The sequence below is a fragment of the Rhinolophus ferrumequinum genome, chromosome 10, assembly GCF_004115265.2.
Source record: "Rhinolophus ferrumequinum isolate MPI-CBG mRhiFer1 chromosome 10, mRhiFer1_v1.p, whole genome shotgun sequence".
Classification (NCBI taxonomy): Eukaryota; Metazoa; Chordata; class Mammalia; order Chiroptera; family Rhinolophidae; genus Rhinolophus; species Rhinolophus ferrumequinum.
Window position 1 is genome coordinate 21,664,107 of NC_046293.1, and position 19,166 is coordinate 21,683,272.

Sequence of the window (19,166 nt, forward strand, 5' to 3'; positions counted from 1 at the left end):
CCAGGTGTGTGCCCTCGCTTCTCACCTGTTAATGTCTCCCCTTGGAACGTCCCCCATGATCAAACTTGAATATACCACCTTCTTTCCAAGTCCAGTGTTCTTATGGCTCTTCCATTTCAGTCAACAGTACCACCATTTGTCTGCTCACAAATACTGAGTACATACGTATGCCTCAGGCGCCAGAGAACACGACCCAGCGTCCCCGTCACCCATGCAAAGTGCCTTCCCCGCGCCAGAACCTCTCGGCGTGGTCTGTGGAGCCTTCCTTGAACTGACTCCTATTTATCCCTTCACTTCTATTCCTGCTTCATCCAAGCCGCTGTCACCTTACAGATGGCATTTGACAACAGCCCCCTTAACCAGTCCACCTGCCTTTGGTTTCTCTCCCAATCTGTTCTGAGCACCATGGCCAAACCAGTCACCCTAAGACATCACATTCATTAGAAATTCTTTCACAGTTTCAGAAAGAAAGAGTACAACCTCCTTAGCCACAATTCTGGGTTCCCCCATAACCTGGCTTCAGGTGCTTCCTAACTTCCCTGTATGAACCTTTCTACTTTGCGTGATACGTCCCGAGCTTATCTAATACATCCGTACATAGAGAACCACAGACTCGCAATCTACCAGTTCTTCAGCACTCATCCCAGAACTGCCCTGACCCCCCAGGCCACAGCTCTCTGAGCCAGACGCACTCCACAAGTGATGACATCCATTTCCATGGTTTTAACCACCCCTTACATGTTGATGACTCCCCAACATCTTGGTCCAGCCTCAAACTCTCTCCTTAGCTCAGGTTGCAACTGGATGTTTCCACTTGACTCAACTAGGCCCAAACGGAACGTGTAACCTTTTCACTGTGAGCTTCTTCTCATCCTCCTCATACTCAACTTCTGGTTCGCCCCTCCTCCCTCCACACCCAGCCACCAAGTCCTATTGATGGCATTCCCTTTGTCTCTCTCAGATCTGTCCCCTTGGGCCCTATCCCACTGTCACAGCCTTAGACCCTCATTGTCCTTTACCTTGAATATTATAATAGTATCCTAACTGCTTCTAGCCTCACTCCTGCCCAACGCCCATCATGATGATGATTTCTAAAACACAATTTAGACTTTGTCACTCGTGCCCCATCCATCTCCTATCACTTTATCTTTGGAATTTATTCTCCCCTTACTTACTAAACTACTGTGCTAGGCCACCTCACATCTTACGCCTTGGCTCAACCTCTCCCTCTGCCTGCCGTGCCCATGCCCTCTTCACCTCATGTGCCGGATACATTGCTACTGATCCTCCAACACCCCGTGCCCGAAGCCCTCTCAGCATCCTTCCCCGTCCCCGAGGTTAATACCTTCTTCCTTAGTATTCCTCTTTTGTCTAAGGACTCCTTTTGTACCGCAACTTGGTAAGTGATGAGCTCCTATTAGGGACGATCTAATTCATGTTTATATCCCCAGCTCCAAGCACAGCAAACACAGTAAGTGCTCAGTTCGTTTGCTGAATTGAACTAAATGATTTCCCCCCCTTCCTTTTTCACAGTAAAGGAAGTAAAGGTGCTTCCTTTACTGTGTATTTGATGCTCATATGTGGTGTCTTGTGTGTGTGTTTGCCTTGTTGTCATGGCGAGATCCTAAGGTCATAAAAATAAGCACTTTGGGTGTCCTTTCTATGTCTTGCAAATAACGCTCAATATTTGTTGATAAATTTCAATAGAAATTTTTGTTTCTCTTGGCTTACGACGCCCAGTAGCTGTTAATTTCCCATCAAAGCAAGTCTAAATTCCTCAGCCACTTTTTAGGGTCCTCTATAATGTCACACCACCATAAATTGTGTAGTGCCTCTATCCCTTACCTACTGGACAGTAAGCTGTAAGCTCACTGTCGATCTTGCTCACGTCTATATCCCCAGGTGCCCAGCAAATGAGAGGTGTTCAACAATATTTCTCAATGAATTAACAAACAGTAACTGTTCCTTTTAGACTGATTCCAAAGGATACACATGAGCTGTGCAACACGAAGTATTTGTAGATTGATTACTTGACTTGATGACTTGAGATACTGGTACGTCGTTAGGACTTTAGGAAATACAGGAGAACATCAGGGTGTCCATTAAGTTTGTTGTACCAACAAACATCTCTTATCTTCATCCCCCACAGATGCCAACAGAATTTCTCCATGACAACATCACTTTGGGGTTAAAAAAATATCCATAAATGAAAGGAGAGAATCCCTGGAAACTCCTATAGTTGTCTGAAAATTCAAATAAAAACATGGTTTTAAGGACTTCAAGAGAGAATTAAAATCACACAGAAATTTGTGTAGTGCTGAACGTGCTGATCTTAAGGAAAAGAGGACAAAATGGAGAATTCCATAAGGTCCTAGGGTAGGTATAGTAAGTGGTAGGGGAAAAAAGGAATAAGGGCAGATGTGGGGTGGGGGCTGCAAAATCACGAAGGATCAACAGAAAAGGCCAAGAAGAAGGGAGACAAGTTAGGCCCCAGGGCGGTTTGTTAATCCCAGGCAGCCAGAACTTCAGCAGGAGTGTCAAGTCCTGCAAAACTCAATCAGTAACCAGTGACACCTTCCACTGCAAAGCGCTCCTAAAAGGACAACCGCTTCCCCACAGGGTCAGTGTGGAGAAAGCCGCAGGCTGAGCAGGGGAAGTGTAAGAGATGAAGGGGAAAAACCAAACTTTTCCTTCTGTGATAATGGCAAAAGAGACTAGACGAGAAACCACCCCAGAGCTGGGCTCGGATGCAATTTACCCCGACTGCTCCTCAGCACACATCCATTTTACTCCAAATTCCCACCTTAACATTTTGGCTTAAAGCTGTTCAATCGACCAGTAAAGGCAGGAAGGAGGTTTTAGCATTTCAGTCCTCAGCCAGCTGTCTCCACTCAATTAGTGCTAACCCAGCAGCCTGGCCACGCGTGCTCGGACTGAGGGAGAGTTCCTGCACGGCGGCCTGCACGTATCTGACTTGACCATCTTCAAGCGCACACAGGAGATTAACAGAGGTCTTGGCATAAATGAAGGAAGGGAACAGCAATGTGCCAGCCTCCGATACTGAACCAGCTTTACATTGTTAGGAGGTGAGGAAGGAGAGAATGAAGGCAAGACACAAATGGAAGAGGGACAGGTAATACAAGGCACAGAAGATAGAGGGTGAGAAGTCCCAGCTGGCACCATTCGGGCTCCCATGGTGCCTGGCTGGGAACCAGGAGGGTTTCACATCCTGGCTCCTCCCCCGTCTCAGTTTCTGTAGCTCATGCCATCAGAGATAACAACCTTGCTTTTTTAGCAACAGTCCAATATGACCTTGGCAGCTGAGCTCCAACTATATCACTCCTTGATACCCAGCTGGCTTTTCTGGTCCCGTTTTTCAGTTCCTCACAGTGCATGCCTCAGGGGCCTTTGCTGATCAACACGTCTGTTTGTATTAGTCACCGTAGTGTCTTAAAAACTCATAAAATGAGTCATCTCAACTGTACTTTGTACAGGTGCCAGCAGATGCACCACAAGCATTTTTGACGGGAGTGGTTATGGAGTTGGGGGAACTTAATGGAGTTGGGGGAGTGGCTGATGATTTTTCGTGCACATCATGTAGATGAAATTTCAGATCTGAAATTGGGCTTATGCGAGGTATGGGGTTTAATACGACCCCCCGAGGACACTAACCAGAAGACCCTGTTCACACCAAGAGTCTCTTAATCTTACCCTTCTTCCTGCCATGTTTCTAGCTGAAAATAACTCGAAATTATTCTTAGAATAAATAAGTAAAAGATAAATAAATAGTTCTGAGAATAGACTAAATTCTTGGGAATTTCATTTTCAGGATATCAAGTTATTACAGCACAGCTCTCATCTTTTCTAAGGCCAACTGTTAAGAAAACTTTATAGGAGGTTCCCAGAGGTAACCAAATGTTTATGTGCAAACAGTGTCACGCTGCACACAGAACAGAACAGAGTTTCTGTGACAAAGTGGTAACGAACCCACTCATGTGTTACACACTCGTGTGTAAGGTAGAAGGGAAACCAGTGAGCTACAGGAGTGAGACGTGAGGGCTGCCTGTGGGGAGAAAAGCCCCCGCCCCCTTCAGGTGGAGAGGAAACCTTCAGAGCTGATCTCGGAGCAAAGGGAAGTCTCACTCCTGTCTCCTGGGGGCGACTGCAGGAAAATGGGCTCATCCCTCAGGCTCAGGCCCGTGGCCTTCATCAGTGTGGAGGGCTCCTCAGAGAGCTGCTGTTGTTTCTGACTGTCCACTGGAGGGAGACACATGAGTGGGTTCGTTTCTGGGGCACACAAAGCAGTTTCTGGGGGAGAGAATCTCTGAGAATCCAACTCCTACAATGAGTCAAGGCCTACCCTGAATCCTAAAAGACGCGAGGCTTGTCAAGTCAAGATCAAACCACGTGACAGTCCTGTGTGATCTCAGACAAACCACCCAATGCTTGAGTACTGCCCTTTCTCTGCTCTCTGGTTTCTCCCTCATTGCTGCTCAGCCACCCTTGGCCACCCACAGGCACACCAGGTAGTGCTGACACTGCTGGAAGGTGAGGGAACTTCAAGGCCTGAGATCCTTCCATCTCCCAAAGGCCGCCCGTAACTCCTTTGAACCTGTTCAGAGCACAACCTAGTGTGCTTCTGCCCCGCTTCCAAAGGCCCTCACAGCTCAGGACCCCACATTTACTCTCCTGTCCTGGGTCCGCATCCTCCCCTCTGCCTCCCCCCCTCAGGAAGCTCTGGTCCCATTTCTTGGACTCTTGTCGCTAACTCACACTTCCCAGCATGAACCCTCCGAGTTTGGCTGAGGACCATTCACACTCATCTGCTCAAGGCATAGGTCCATCTGGCTTTCCTAGGCTGCCTGGCTTGAGGTCATGTCTAGTGGTTTCTGTCTCCCTGTCCTGAGCTTTGCATCCATTCACCTGCATCCACCGTCTATCCATACCTCATGCCACGGTCCCTCGTCTCGGCCCAGCCACACCATCCTCAGTCCCACTGAGCGGAGTCACCCTAAATTCACTGCGTCCAGGTGCAAAACCACCGAGCTAGCCTGAATCGATTTCCTCCGAGATGGCTGCAGGGATGGCAACTGTCCCACTCTGTTCAGAGACGGTGATACCGGCTCAGAGAGAAAGCAGATACTGAAATCACAGTTGGCCTTGGCCTGGCTTGAGACCTCTCTAAACCTTATAGTTGTGAACACAAACAAGGCTGAGGGAGGGGATCCTCAGGTCGACCCCCCAAGTCCTGCTTCTCACATCACTTCTCGGAGCTACTTCAGGAGCCTCTCAGTCTTATTTACTCAGCAGTCCTTAGTCACCAGACAGTTTTGCTTGGTTAGAAAATGCCCAATTTAAGAGCGCACACGCTCATTCTGACCACTGAGCGCTGAGCTCTCCTCTCTGCGGCATCCTCTTTACCTCCAGCTCACCAGCTTGAGCTGACACGCAATCCCTGGGCCACCAGTTTGGGAGAAGACACAGAGAGGAAAAAGCCCAAGAGCTGCTTTGGGTTGCTTTGCAGACTCCACGGACTGTCACGACCAGGGACAAGTGGGCATTTTCCCAGTGGGAATGGATGCCAAGAGCCTTTCAGTTAAGAGCCTGGACTCTGGAATGGACTAACTGGGTTCCAATCTGCTTCTACCACCTACTAGCTGTGTGACCCTGGAGAGATCACCACTGTGCCTCATTTCCCTCAGCTGGAGAAATGGGACAATAACAGTAGTTCGTGGAGCTGCAAACTGAAGCAGTGCATGTACAGTGTTAGAATAGTGCCTGGCATACAGGAAGAGCTCAGTATGTGCTGCTGCTGACGATGCAGCAAGGACATCATGGCGATGAGTGCAGAGGCAGGAGATGGAGAGAGCTCCTCCCCACCTGGAGCCACAAAGCTCCACGGTAATTCCTGCCTGTTGTAGCTCGCTCTCTTACCATGGCCATCACCCCATTTAATCCTCACAATAATCCATTTCACAGACGTGGAAACAGGCTCAGAGAGCACGTGCCCAGTCACACTTACAGCCAAGCAAGGTAGCCAGAAACTGAATCCAGGTCTGTGACCCCAAAGCCAACGAGCTTAGCTCTGCCACCAAAATGCATCCGATGTTTCAGTGGGAGCAGAAACAGGATTTAGCAGGCATGTGCTCTGCCTTTGCCCTGCAAGTGCCAGCTGGACAAGAAAGGGCATCTGAATGTGGCATTTAAAGGAAAAGGCTGCCTTCTCATTTGGCATCAGTAACACTGCAGACTTTCTTGTTCCACATTTGCTTTCTTCTCCCTCCTGACGCAAACCAGGGTTTTCTCACAGCAGCACTGCTTCTACTGAAGAGTCTTTCTCACCATCTGACATGGCCCTTATTATCCTTATTACTACTACTTATTGGGGACTACAGGACAATACACCTCCACACTGACAACTGCGGTGGCGGTATGTATCGCTTAACATCTATTTTCTTATTAACAGAAAACAAATGACTACTTATCAAGCTCCCCACCAGAGAGGACTCTGCCATAAAATTTCGTAAAGCCCAGAGGCCTTCTGAAATGTCACGTGGCCTACTCACCTTTCCCTAGGAAATGACTGGGGCTGCTTTGATGGCCAGTGTGCCCATGTTCTGTCTTCCTAGCACTTCAGGTCACTGAAAGCAAGAAAGCCACCAAACACCTCACTGTAGCCAATACCCCACCTTTTCTCTTGTGGATACCTTACTCCGGGGGTGGAAAAATAATGTCCCTTCACATTCACACAGTGACTGGTACACGGGCTCTAGGATTCTCTCTTGAAGGGCAGAAGCAAGGGTCTCTGGTTGCTCTTTCTTCCTTTCTGCGAAGCCCCTGCGTCTGGGTGTAGCTCTTACCTGTGCGGTGAAGAAGGCTGGGGTGAGGGATCCTGAGGGAAGGGCTGGGCTGTTGAGGGCGATGGAGCCAATGTCGGTGCCAGAGAGCACCAGCGGGGGTGCGGAGATTTCCAAGCCTTTGGGCTTTTTGGCCTTTGGGGGAAGAGATGGAGACCTGGTCTTGGAGCCCGAAGACAGGTTCAAGGGCTCCAGGGAATCCGAGTCATGGCAGGCGGCCTCCAGGAAGAAGCTTCTGTGTTCAGAAGGGAGGGGTGAGTTGGGGGACAGCGACGGGGACCGAGACGAGGAGGGCGATGCGGACGAAATGCTGGCGGCATTTGGCAACATTAAAGAGGAGATCTTGGCTGAGACGGATGAGGCCAGGAAGGCGTCAGACGTGGAGGGCAGGGACACCACGGGCCTGCTGACGTGCTTGTCGGTTTTATTGGTCACAAATCTGATGACAGTCCTGACTTCTTCTACGGGAGGGCTGTCTTCTGGCGGCTCCTCCAGCTTCTCCGTCTTGATGGCCTTGAAGGATTCTGGGGGGTTCTGCAAAGAATTAATGGTGAAGGACGAGTACAGGCCTGAGTGGATGTATTCGTTGCGGCTCGTGCCTTTGAGGGCTGACAAGCCGTGTCTGTGCGTCTCGCGGCCCTCGGGAGGCACCTTGCAGTCGCTGTCCTGCAGCAAAAGGCTCTCCCGGCTGATCTCCACCGTGTGAGGGTCCATTTTCAGTATCTCCGGGAAAGAGACAAACTTGTACACAAACTTCTGCCCAATCACCTTCTTGATGATGTTCTGTGAATAACACAAAAGGAGACATCAGAAAGATCAGTGCACCAGAGAAACCGAGAATGAGCTTCATGAGACTGGGGAATTGTGCTGGCAGAAGCACCGCCATATGCCTGATTTAACACATCTTGGCAAAGGTGTGGTGGAAAGAGGACGAAAGTTGGAGGCAGAATTAGATTTCCATTCCAGTTCTGCCAGTTATAATGGTGTGTGGTCTTTGGCAAATTGTCATTGTTAGTTTCTTTATCTGTGAAGTGAGGATTATTATTAGGTAATAATATTACAACAGTTGCCATTTAGTAAGCACTTACTGTGTAGCTGGCATTATCCATTGCATTATCTCACAGAATCGGTACAGCAATCTTAAGAGGCAGGTATCATGAAACTCCCATTTTAAAACTTAGGAAAGTAAGCTTAGAACGCTTAAATAATCCACACAGCCACAGGGTAGGTAAGTGATAGAGGCAGCGTTTCCTTAGCTATAATACAGTATTGTCTTACCCACCTCTGGGACTTGTGAGAATTCAATGAAAGTAATAATGGGAAAGCATTATGTAAGTTGGGAGGCATTACAGAAATGTTATCACCACCAAACACCACAATGTTTTCTTAAATCATGTACCCATTTGTTCCTTTTTTCATTCTCTGCCAAGAAAGCCACCGGAGGAAAAGCAAATTGTCTACATGGATATTTACGGCACTCATCCAGTATTTTAAGTTGCTACTATCTACTTCTGACTCTTCAATTTACGGCTCTGGCCCTCAAACATGAGGATGTAAATGAAAACCAATAATCATTGCAGAAATTGTCATGCCCCCTTGGGATAACAGACTTCATTTTAAAGGCTGTGCTGTTCTCGAGGCTTATTAAATTGGAACATTAGCAAATATCTATCAAATGCTTGAGGGTTCCGAGATGCTCAAGGGGGACAAAGATGGTCTCCCTCAAGCACAGGGAGGTAGCAGCGCCATCGTGTGGGAAAGGACTCAGTGTTTCCTTACAAACTGTTCCTCCTAAAACTTAGGTGTGAATGAGCGTTAAAAAAATCACCTGGGAGAGAAGAGCTTTAGAAGGAGCTCCTGTTGAGTGCCTACTCTGTCTCAGCTGTACACAAGCTATCTCATTTGGTCTCACACTAACCCTCTTTCAGAGTGGACGCTATCATCCTTATGAGCAAAGCTGAGAGATGGCGAGTAATTTGCCCAAGAACTACCATGATTGACTCATTCTAAAGCCTGAGCTTTTTCCTCTTTCCACACAAATTTGGGAGCAGAGAATCAAAGAGCCCCTTAGTAGAGACAAAATTTTTTAAACGAAATATAACTGACATATAACATTACATTACTTTCAGGTGTGCAACATAATTTGATATTTGCATTTATTACAAAATGACCGTCCCAATAAGTCTAGTTAATATCCATCACCACCCATAGCTACCAATTTTTTTTATCCTTGTGATGAGAACTTTTAAGATCTACTCTCTCAGCAACTTTCAAAGATATAATAGAGGTGAAATTTAATTAAATGTTGATGTTCCTTTGGTGATCACAGTTTGGTGTCTATGTTTTTGCCTTCCCTATTGTTACATAACGGCCTGCTAACTTGCCTGTGTCTTTAAATGGATCCTCAAACCCCAGAAGAGAAGTTATGTAGCAGTCAGGAGGGAAGGGCATATTTACCAAGCCACTGAGATTTGCGGGGAGCAAGTCCTCAGTGCAGGCATCTGAGGGAGGGACACACAAGGTCTCCATTCAGCACCGGAAAGCCCAATAACGCCAATCCTGGCAGAACTTTGCTCAGCACCACACACAGGAGGCTCACGTACCGAGCACGTCAGAGTCAAAGCTGAACGATTCATTCAGCAGGACACTGGCGGTCATCGGGCCTGCAGTTTAACCCACCAAATCCCATTTACTCCATCGGACCTCATTCCACACTCAACACTAGCCAAATTGAAAACCTCTTACCAACCTTCAGAGAAATTTGGGAAACTTAAAAGTACCACCCAGGCCTAACTGGCCTGGGTGGACAACATACCAGGGAGAAACTGTTCTCAGCAGGAAGGGTTGAGGGTGTCACTGCTGCCACCTGATCCAGAGTCAGTTCCTAGTAAAAAGAAAGCATCCTTGCCTGGTGTGTCCCTCTGCTAAAATTCTAAGCTCTTTTGGTTCTTCACACATAATATTTTTCTCCCTGGGGGAAAACTATTTTATCCTCAGCCAGTTGAACATTCATCTAAACGGAATGATTTAGTTGAGCCTAAATAATTACCCAGAAGAAAAAAGAAACGATAATCTGAATCATTTCTTCTGGCAAGTCTCGTAAACTTTTTTTTTTTTTTTAAAGAACCAACCTTTAATTTTATTATGGTATTCAGAACAGAATATCTGAGCAAGGATTACATTCATAAGCAAACCAGGAAGTAATTTGAGACTGTGATAAAAAGGATAAAAATGCCTCACCTCCTCAAAAAAAAAGGTTCGGAATAGACAGGCGATCTCAAGGAGAGGGAGGTGCGACTTGATGTATGAAAAGGAACATAAAGAACAACCCCTAGGACTATCAACTGACAGATGGTTAAACAAAATGTGGTATATATAGTAAGGCAGTTTTTGGAGGTGCTCTGATAATAAACGCTTATTCTATGACTAAAAAAAAAAAAATGTGTAAAAGTCTTACAATGGAATATTACCCAGCCATAAAAAGGAATGAAGTTCTGACACCTGCTACAACATGGATGGACCTTGAATGCAGTATTCCAAGTGAAAGAAGCCAGACACAAACGGCCACATATTGTATGATTACCTCTATTTATATAAAATATCCAGAATAGACAAATCTACAGAGACAGGAAGGAAATTAGTCATTTCCTAGGGTGTGGAGGTGGGAGGGAGGAATTGAGAGGTGCCAGCTAAAAGGTACGGGATTTTAGGGGAGTAGTGAAAAGGTCCTAATGTGCTGATGGATGCAGAAGTCTGGACATATACTCAAAGCTATTGACCTGTAGCCTTTAAATACTTGGGCGAATTGGATGGTATGTGAATTATATACTTCAATAACGCTGTTAAAAAAAAAGAACATGAGGAATCCCCCCCCCCAGCTTTATTGAGATATAAATTGACATATAACGTTGTATAAGTTGAAGGTATATGATGTGATGATTGGATACACGTGTATTGGGACATGATTACCACAATAAGGTTGGTGAACACGTCCTTCACCTCACATAATTACCCATTTGTGGTGGTGGTGAGAACATTTAAGATCTGTCTCAGCCACTTTCAAGTATGTAAGACAGTACTGTTAACTACAGGCCTCATGCTGTACATTCGGTCCCCAGAACTTGTTCATCTTACAGCTGGAAGGTTGTACCCTTTGAGCAGCATCTCCCCATTTCCCCCACCCCTGAGCCCCTGGAAACCATCCATCTACTCTCTTTCTATACATTCATTTTTTTCTTAGATTCCACATGTAAGTGATACCATACAGAATTTGTCTTTCTCTGACTGATTTATTTCAGTTAGCATGCTGCCCTCACACACACGAGGGATTGGAAGAACTTCCTATGTGTAAGTGGAGCATGGTGGGAACCTCCTATGGCTGCCCATCAACTGCCATAACATGCTAAACCCTGAGTATGAAAAAAGGAGACGCATGGAAGGGCCTGTCAGTAGTGCCTCCACCAGGAGAGCTACGAGGACACCAAGAGAGCTTTTTAGGGAAAGGTCACACCGTGATGAGGATGGGGCAATTTACGGAGCTGACCACAAGGAGGAAGAAACGGCCTTTGGAAAGAACCAGGATGGGTCTTGCTTCACTAGAGACCAACAGGAAAGATGTATTAGATCTGCACACCAGGATAATTGGAAACCTCTGTAAGGACAGAAGATTGGGAAGGGAAATGAGAGGGAAACCAGGAGGTCAGAATGATGCAGCCCAGCTCCAGCCCAGCCGTCTGAGAGCCCAACTCTGTACCTGGATATCTGTTCCCATGAGGAGAGCAGGTAAGGAAAGCCCCCCACCAGGAGGCCTTCTGCTGGGGACCTAGGTAGGTAAGTGGACTCGGAGGGGAATGCCTGGCAGCTGAACTGACAGCCCCTTCTCACTTCACTTCCAGGGCAGACCCCACGACAGTATCTGTGGCATGTGTGTTTGAAGATTTCTTTGTGGTCTCTAAAGGGAGGTTTCCTTCCAAGAGTTTGCCCCATGACGAGCTTGCTGGAAAACTCACAGTATAGGGTCATAACGATAGGTAGTATTTGCTGAGCACATGTATCTGTCAGGCTGTATTAAGAACTTGGAACACTCTAGACTCATTTAATCCTCTGAAAGGTTGGAACTGTTATTGCTCCCTTTTTAGAGACGGGCCAACTGAGGCTCAGAGAATATATATTACCAATAGTCACATGCTAGTATTTGGACAGTCTGACCCCAGAGCACTTGGCCACAATGAAAGGTGATACAAGACTCGGGCTGAGATAGCCCAGGACACAAGAGCGCTTGGGGATGGGCTCTTAATATGAAAAGTGATGAGGATGTTTAGAAAAAGTCTGGTTTTTTTCACCTCTTCCTCCCAGACACAAGTATTTGTTGGCTTACAGTTGCCTGGTAACCTGGCAAATGCTGTCTGTGTTTGGTTGAGCTAAGTGACTCTCTCCAGTGCGGTTTAAGAGCAACAGTTGCACACATCTTCTTCCCTTCACACAGGACCAGCCTCTTTGTTAACAATGTCCCATTACATGTGTATTCACAACCAGTATGGACCCCTGACCTGGCGTTCCATCGGAGGTTACAGGCAGCAAGGATGGGCTGACTTCGGTGAAGGGGAGAACAACAGCCCCTACATATCCCGGGTGGCAGTTCCGGGCAAAAGTGGAAGAACGGTCCTGCAACTACCCCTGCCATCCCTGCTTCCAAGCTGGTGTTTTGCGAATGCAGGAGCCTGAAAGGGAAGCCATCTGTCTGGCGCAGGACTACAGCCGAGTGGTTGGTGCAAAGAAACCCTTCCTGACTCACCAGCTACTGTTGGCAACTGAGGTGCCCCGAGAGAGTCTCCCTCAGTTATGTCACCCTAAAGGGACAAAAAACACCGAGAGAGCCGGTGACATTCCATTTCTCTCAGTGCTGTCTGTCTGCTGCCAGGTCCCAGGCTTACAAGTACTCATGTGTGTCCTTGGGTATGTTTAAATACATATACACTCTCAGGGCTGTCTTCTCCTCCCACTGAACAGGAAGGAGCCTGTTCAGTAATCCCAGGCAATGGGTAAATTAGAAATCTATTAAGTATTGATTTAAAAAAAAATTACATACAGTGCTAGGGAATGAAGGGATGCTCGTGTAATTGAATTTACCTTATTAATTTTGATGTTATTAGGATAATGTTAACTATCAGGTTGGTGCAAAAGTAACTGTGGCTTAAAAGGTTAAATACAATTGCAAAGACCGCAATTACTTTTGCACCAACCTAATGTGTTTGTCAAATGAACGACTCTCCCCGGGAAAAGAACTGACAAAGGCAGAAAGCCAGTGACGTCATGCCATGAGGGGCCCAATTTTCTGTAACTGCTCCCCAGGCTAGTTAGAGCTCCATGTGACTGTGTCCCATTCATGTACCTGCATGTGCTTTGTTTGTGCTGACATTTTTAGATGAAAAGCCCTGAGACAGATCGCAGGGGCCATATGCAACCCCCTACGACCTCCCAGGTCCTGCGAGAGCTTAACAAACTGTCTTTTCACTTATCCTCGTACTGGGCATTGGCTGTGTACGTAGGCTCTGGCCTGGCAGGCAGCCTGGTTTTGATAAGGTCATGCATGGGGCTTTCCTGTGCTCAGACTTCTTACCTAGCTCTCATTTCTTACCAGTGCCCCTCGAGGAGGAGCCGGATCAGGAGTGGGTCTCCATCAGTATGGCTACCGCCCCCCCCCCCCAACCCTTAATTTTCTACCAGTTGGGAGCTCTCAGGAACTACAGGACTCCTGTCCTCTGATTTTGCGACTTTCCTATCTTGTTCTCAAACAAGAATTGTCAGCAGCTCACTAAGCAAGCAGGAAGGGTTGTGCAGAAGGTTCTTCCGAGCAAATAGTCCACCCTTTCCTTAACCTAGCACCCACAGAGGGCGGGATACAGAGCACAGAGCAGTGCATCTTTCCATAAATACCCACGTGACAAGGGCTGCCACTGGGATTAGAGTTCCAGAGTCACTGCCTGAGTTCAAATGCCACTCGTCTCTTACTAGCCAAGTGCCTCAGTTTCCTCATCTACAAAATGGGGACTGACCTGCCACTTGCCTCATGGGATTCAATGAAATAATCCATATAAAGCTTATAGCAGAACACTTGAAACAGCCACACACGATAAGCCTGCAATATATACTAGCTCTTAGTATGTATTATTTATTGTTACACCCACCATTTGAGCAAAAACGAAACAAAACCGCTATCAGCTCCAATGACAACTGCATAGTCAAAATTAAATCTCTTAGAAGGCTGTGTATATTCCTGCTGCTTTGTCCACAATTCTGGATGACAAGATGGGGCTATGGAAAACAGAATTACATCTGGTTTACATATTTCGACCAAGCAGGGGAAACATGATGTTTTATTTAGTTGGGTTCAGACAAGAAATAGACACAAGGCTTAACAGTAAGTATGTCATGCTTAGTGTGGCCAGCATTTGACATTCACTGTGAAGAAAACCTCACACACTCCAATTAATCGGGGGGGGGGGGTGAGGTGGCCCTGCGGGGTGGCAGCAGATGCGAACAATCGCGGAATCCACGTGTCCCACTTAGAGGCCATGGCAGCTTCAGGAGAGACACCCCCGTTTGGCCCGACAAGTGGTACAGACACTAGCCAGACACCCCAGCTGATCTCCGCTGTTTTTCAATGCCTCTCAGAGCAGGAAACGCCTGCCTGGACAGGCAGGAGCAGCCCAGCTCCATGGTGTCTGCTGTGGCCTGGGCCTCAGCTCAGCCGCTGGGGGAGGGCAATGCAGGCTGCTGGCCCTGAGTGTGCCACCAAGCTCCTGGGGCAGGGCAAGCAGGATGGATTTATTTTGGGGACATACATCTTGCTGTGGTTGCTGTGGTAGATGTGCTACGTGAAAGGAACCAGTGACTAGAAAGGGCAAAAGAAAGAAGCATTTACGAGGGCCTGCCACAGCCACCTTGCAACATGGGTACTGTGATCCCATTTTAAAGATGAAGAAGTTGAGGGTCTTGACTGGAAGTGAGGTCATGCACTATTTCCCATCCCATAGAGGTACGTTAAATACTGGGTCTTCCCATGGAATACCAACCATGCAACTATTTTAGACCACAATACATTGTTGACATTTTCTCATGTCTTTAAACATACATTGAGTTAAAAAAAAAAAAAAAACAACACATGAGATCTTCCATTATTTTAATGCAATAATTAGGTATATTAAGAGAAAAAATAATCTTGAAAGGTGTATAATAAAATTTAACGGTGATAGGTTTACCATTGATTTGTAATTTTTTTTGCTTACTTGCATTTTCACATTTAAAAAAATGTGTTTAATATATGTAGTACTTGAAAGACATTTGGAAAAAAAGAAAAAGCAGCAGGCTCAAAAAGCTTTTTAGCCCAAGATCATGCAGCTTGTAACTGGTGGGGCTGAAGTTTGAACCCAGTTCTACCTAGAGCCAAGACTGAAGCCCTTTGTCCACCCCCACACCCTCTCCCAAAAAGCAGCTGGTGTTGGCTCAGAGGCTCAGCTCCGCTCAGTTTGCCAGAACCGTGGGGCTCTGCATTCCCGACTAACCGTGGGGTAACTGCAGAGTTCCCAGGAAAACCAGCTTTCTGCTAAGGAAGCATGGTTGTCAGAGCGGTTATTTCTAGCTCCTGGTGAGGGAGGCCAGCCCTCCCTGAGGCCTGTTCTTTAACTGGAAATAGAACTGCCTCTGCCCACCTAGGTACAGGAGGTGCCTGCTTTGATGGGACACCCTGCATGAGGAGCCAGGGACCCAGCAGTCCCACGGCAGCAGACTGGCCAGAAGCCCACGTCCAAGAGATGAGGGTGACGGGGAAACAACAGGAAGCTAACGTCCACATACACAACCTGGTTATCGCCCCCACTGAGCAGCAGAAGTGCTCGCAGGGAGCACGAGGAGCACTGCTCAGCAACTCGGGTCATCCGCGGGCTGGAGCAGAGCTGCTCACGCAGGGCACAGGCCAGGAGCCTTGATGGGCCAGATGCTAAGTGGAACCAGCGCTGGGTGAACTGACCTGGGTTCAAATCCCAGCTTCACTACTTACGGTGACGTTGGCAAAGCTACCGGAAATTCTGCAGGCCTCAGTTTGCTCTCCTCTACAAGGGGAATAAAAATACCTCATGGGGTAGTTTTTTCTAAAAGAATGTATGTCAATGCCCCCAGCTCATATAGGTCCTCAAAAACATGACCTCACCCAGTGGAATTTCGCTTAGCAAGCAATGATGTAGTTGCACAGCGTCCTCAGTGTTTCGCACTGTCTTTCCATTCTATTTTGCCTCCACGTAATCTAAATTCCTCCTACGGGTACCTGACTTTACAGTTTACAGAAGACTTACACATTATCTCACGTAAGTCTCACGTAAGCCTCACAACCCTTTGGTACCCACTTTATAGCTGAGGGACCACAGGCTCCAAGCTGCTTTCACAAACTCGGCAGTAGCAGAGGCGACTTTCCAGGCCACCAGCTTCCCAGCCAACACCCTTTCTTCAGCTCCTCATCTGGGTTCCCTTCCAGACCACAGTCTGACTCACTCTTTCCTGACACAGAACCCAACTGTCCTCTCTCCAAAGTTAGAACAAGTACTCACTGTAGGAGTCAAAGTTCCTGCTCTGTAACAAGCAAACATTCTTTCAACAAACATTTAAGGCACTTTCATATGGATGACTCCTTGCTAGGCTCTGAGGAGCAGAGAAGGAAGTGAATTCGACCTCTGTCCTAGAAGCATCTTACTGCTGCTGGCATGGGCAGTGGCAGCCCCTGCCTCCTCATTCCCTGCCTTCCGAACCCAGGGGACACAGAGCAGCTGGTTGGCAGCATTGGGCTCTGCCAGGAATTTGTTGTGGGCAGGCTCACCCCACACCTGCCACCCACCCTATGGAGCAGCTTTGAAAGGGTTCCTAGAACCCTCTCATGGGGCAGCCTTTCCCCTGGGCAGTGAGGGGAATGGTGTCTCCTCCTCCCCGCCCCCATCCACCCAGATCCTCAGAATGTGGCCTTATTTGGAAACAGGGTCTTGGCACATGTAACTCGTTAAGGATGTCGGGATGCAGTCCTCCTGGAGTTAGGGTGGGCACTAAATTCCATGACTGGTGCCCTTATAAGAGGAAGGACATGGAGAGACACACTAAGAAGGCCATGTGAAGACAGGCAGAGACTGGAGTAATGCAGCTACAAGCCCAAAAACACCAAGGACTGCCAGGAGCCACCAGAAGATGGAAAAGGCCAGGAAGGATCCTCCCCGAGAGCCCTCAGCGGGAACACGGTTCTGCCCACACCTTGGTTTCAGACCTGTAGTCTCCAGAACTATGAGCGAGTAAGTGTCTGTTGTGAGCCACCAAGTTTGTAGTACTTTTATAGGAGCCCTGGGAAACATACCCTCTTAAACCTACTTCTTGAAGTCTCTATTGAGTGGGGCGGGGAGGCCTGGCCTTCCCTGAGTGCACAGCCTGCCATCCCACGGTTCTGTTACTGTAGGCACTGGGTTCGGTGACGCCTGGGCTTTGAGTTTAATTTTGGAGCGTGCACACTCACACATGCACATACACCCACTCGCACCCCACTTCCAACTTCTAAGAATAGCATGCTGCCAATAAAGGGCTCCAACTCGGTCTCGGAATTGGCCGACTCCCGGGGGATGTTTCCTTGTGGTTTGGGTTGAGATTTCTTTCTTCTCTGGCACGGCTAAGCTGCAGTGGGAACAGGCTCTCTACACTTGATGGCCCGAAATCCCGGAAGACGAGAGGAGCCCGCGGGACTCCCGGCCCAGGGGGCTCAGGCTGGATGTTACGAGCATTTTCCCACCCCCTGTGGGTTGGCTCACTGCGGCGTGTCCTCGCTGGACTCGGAGTCTTGTCTTCCTCCTGGCTTTCTTCAATACCCAAGGGTATTTTTATTAAAGGCCACCGGAGTGTTAATAAAATAAAATGCCAAAACTGCTCCCCAGTACATGTGCTCCTCCAGTTACCAACAATGACCTTCCAGCTCCAAGTGGCCACCTGCCACACTGGCAGATGGCTGGGGGACTCAGAGCCACAGGTGGTCTGGGCGAGCGCATTCTCATCCTGGCTTTGGCTTTGCCACCGATTTTCTTGAAAAATCACTTCCCCTTTTGGGTTCTCACTTGCTAAAGGAGGGGCAAGCAGGGCAGGGTGTTTTGTTAGGTCCTTTCCAGCGCCGACATTCAAAGATGACAGACGTCTTTCTATGGTACGGAGAAGCACGTTTGCTTGTTTCCATGCTCGTTCACCCTACCCTCATTGGGCAACAGCAGGCGCCCGAGCCGCAGACATGCTGGGAATGGTAAGGAAGACCAGCACCCAGCCCAGTCAGGGAGGCCAGCAGGATGACAGCAGAGGAAGAGCAGAGGAGGTGACACCCAGTGCAGGCGTCAGCTGGAGGAGGTGAAGCACAAAGGAGTTTGAGGATGAGCTGCATGGCCAGGCAGGAAAGGCAGAGGGAGCACCCAGGCAACAACGATGCCGTCTGAGTAGATACTTAGATGCTAGTGAGAGCGGTGGGGCCAGGGTCGTGCAGAGGAGGGGGGGGCAGATGGTGAAGGGAGTTTGGAGTCTCCTGGAGCCACAGGGACCTGGGAGCCATGCAGGCAGAGGGGTGCTCTGATTGGTTTTCTTTAGGAAGTGTCATCTGGACACATAGGAAGTTTGGGGTGCACTGGGGCCTCCAGAATGATCATTTCACATTTTCGGCTGGCTCAGAAAGCTGCCAGCACTTTTTCCACTGTCATTTCGAACAACAAACACTGGGGACTGGTTTCCTCTCTCTGCCTGCCGTGGGGTAATAATCAGCAATATGAGGAATATGGGATTCAAGTTCGGGCCCAGGGCTCTGTAACTGTGATCTTCCAGCTTCCTAATCCTGAGCATGGACTTTGGGGTCAAGACTGCTAGGTGGAAAGCTCTGCCACTTACTGGCTGCTTTGTCTTGGATCTGTTACTTAATTTCTTTAAGACTCACTATTCTCACCTCTATAATGGGCCCATTGCCAACCGTAACGATAGGCATTTTGTGTGTTAGAAAACAAGTCAATAAATGTAAAAATATCCAGCACAGTGCCTGCCTTAAGACAAATGCTCCATACATGTGAGCTTCTCCTTGTGTCACAAACTTGGGGCAGGAACTGAGATAAACTGCTGTTGGAGCCCAGGTGAGGAGGAGGCCACGCAGAGGAGCAGCTGGGCCCGTGGGTGCATGGTGAGTCTGTGAATGCTAGGGGTTTTGTCAGTTTGTCTACACAACCGCTGAATTTTCCTGCAGCTGGAAGCCCAGAATCAGGA

General features: G+C 48.0%; 1 protein-coding gene across 2 annotated transcripts in view; it reads right to left on the reverse strand.

Annotated features, from left to right (window-relative positions):
* ELK3 (ETS transcription factor ELK3) overlaps positions 1-19,166 on the reverse strand; it is a 66,069-nt gene that overhangs the window by 11,680 nt on the left and 35,223 nt on the right. For both annotated transcript variants that reach the window (XM_033116327.1, XM_033116326.1), the window contains exon 3: positions 6,861-7,640. In XM_033116327.1, the coding sequence (XP_032972218.1) occupies positions 6,861-7,640 (780 nt within the window). The remainder of the gene's footprint in view (positions 1-6,860; positions 7,641-19,166) is intronic.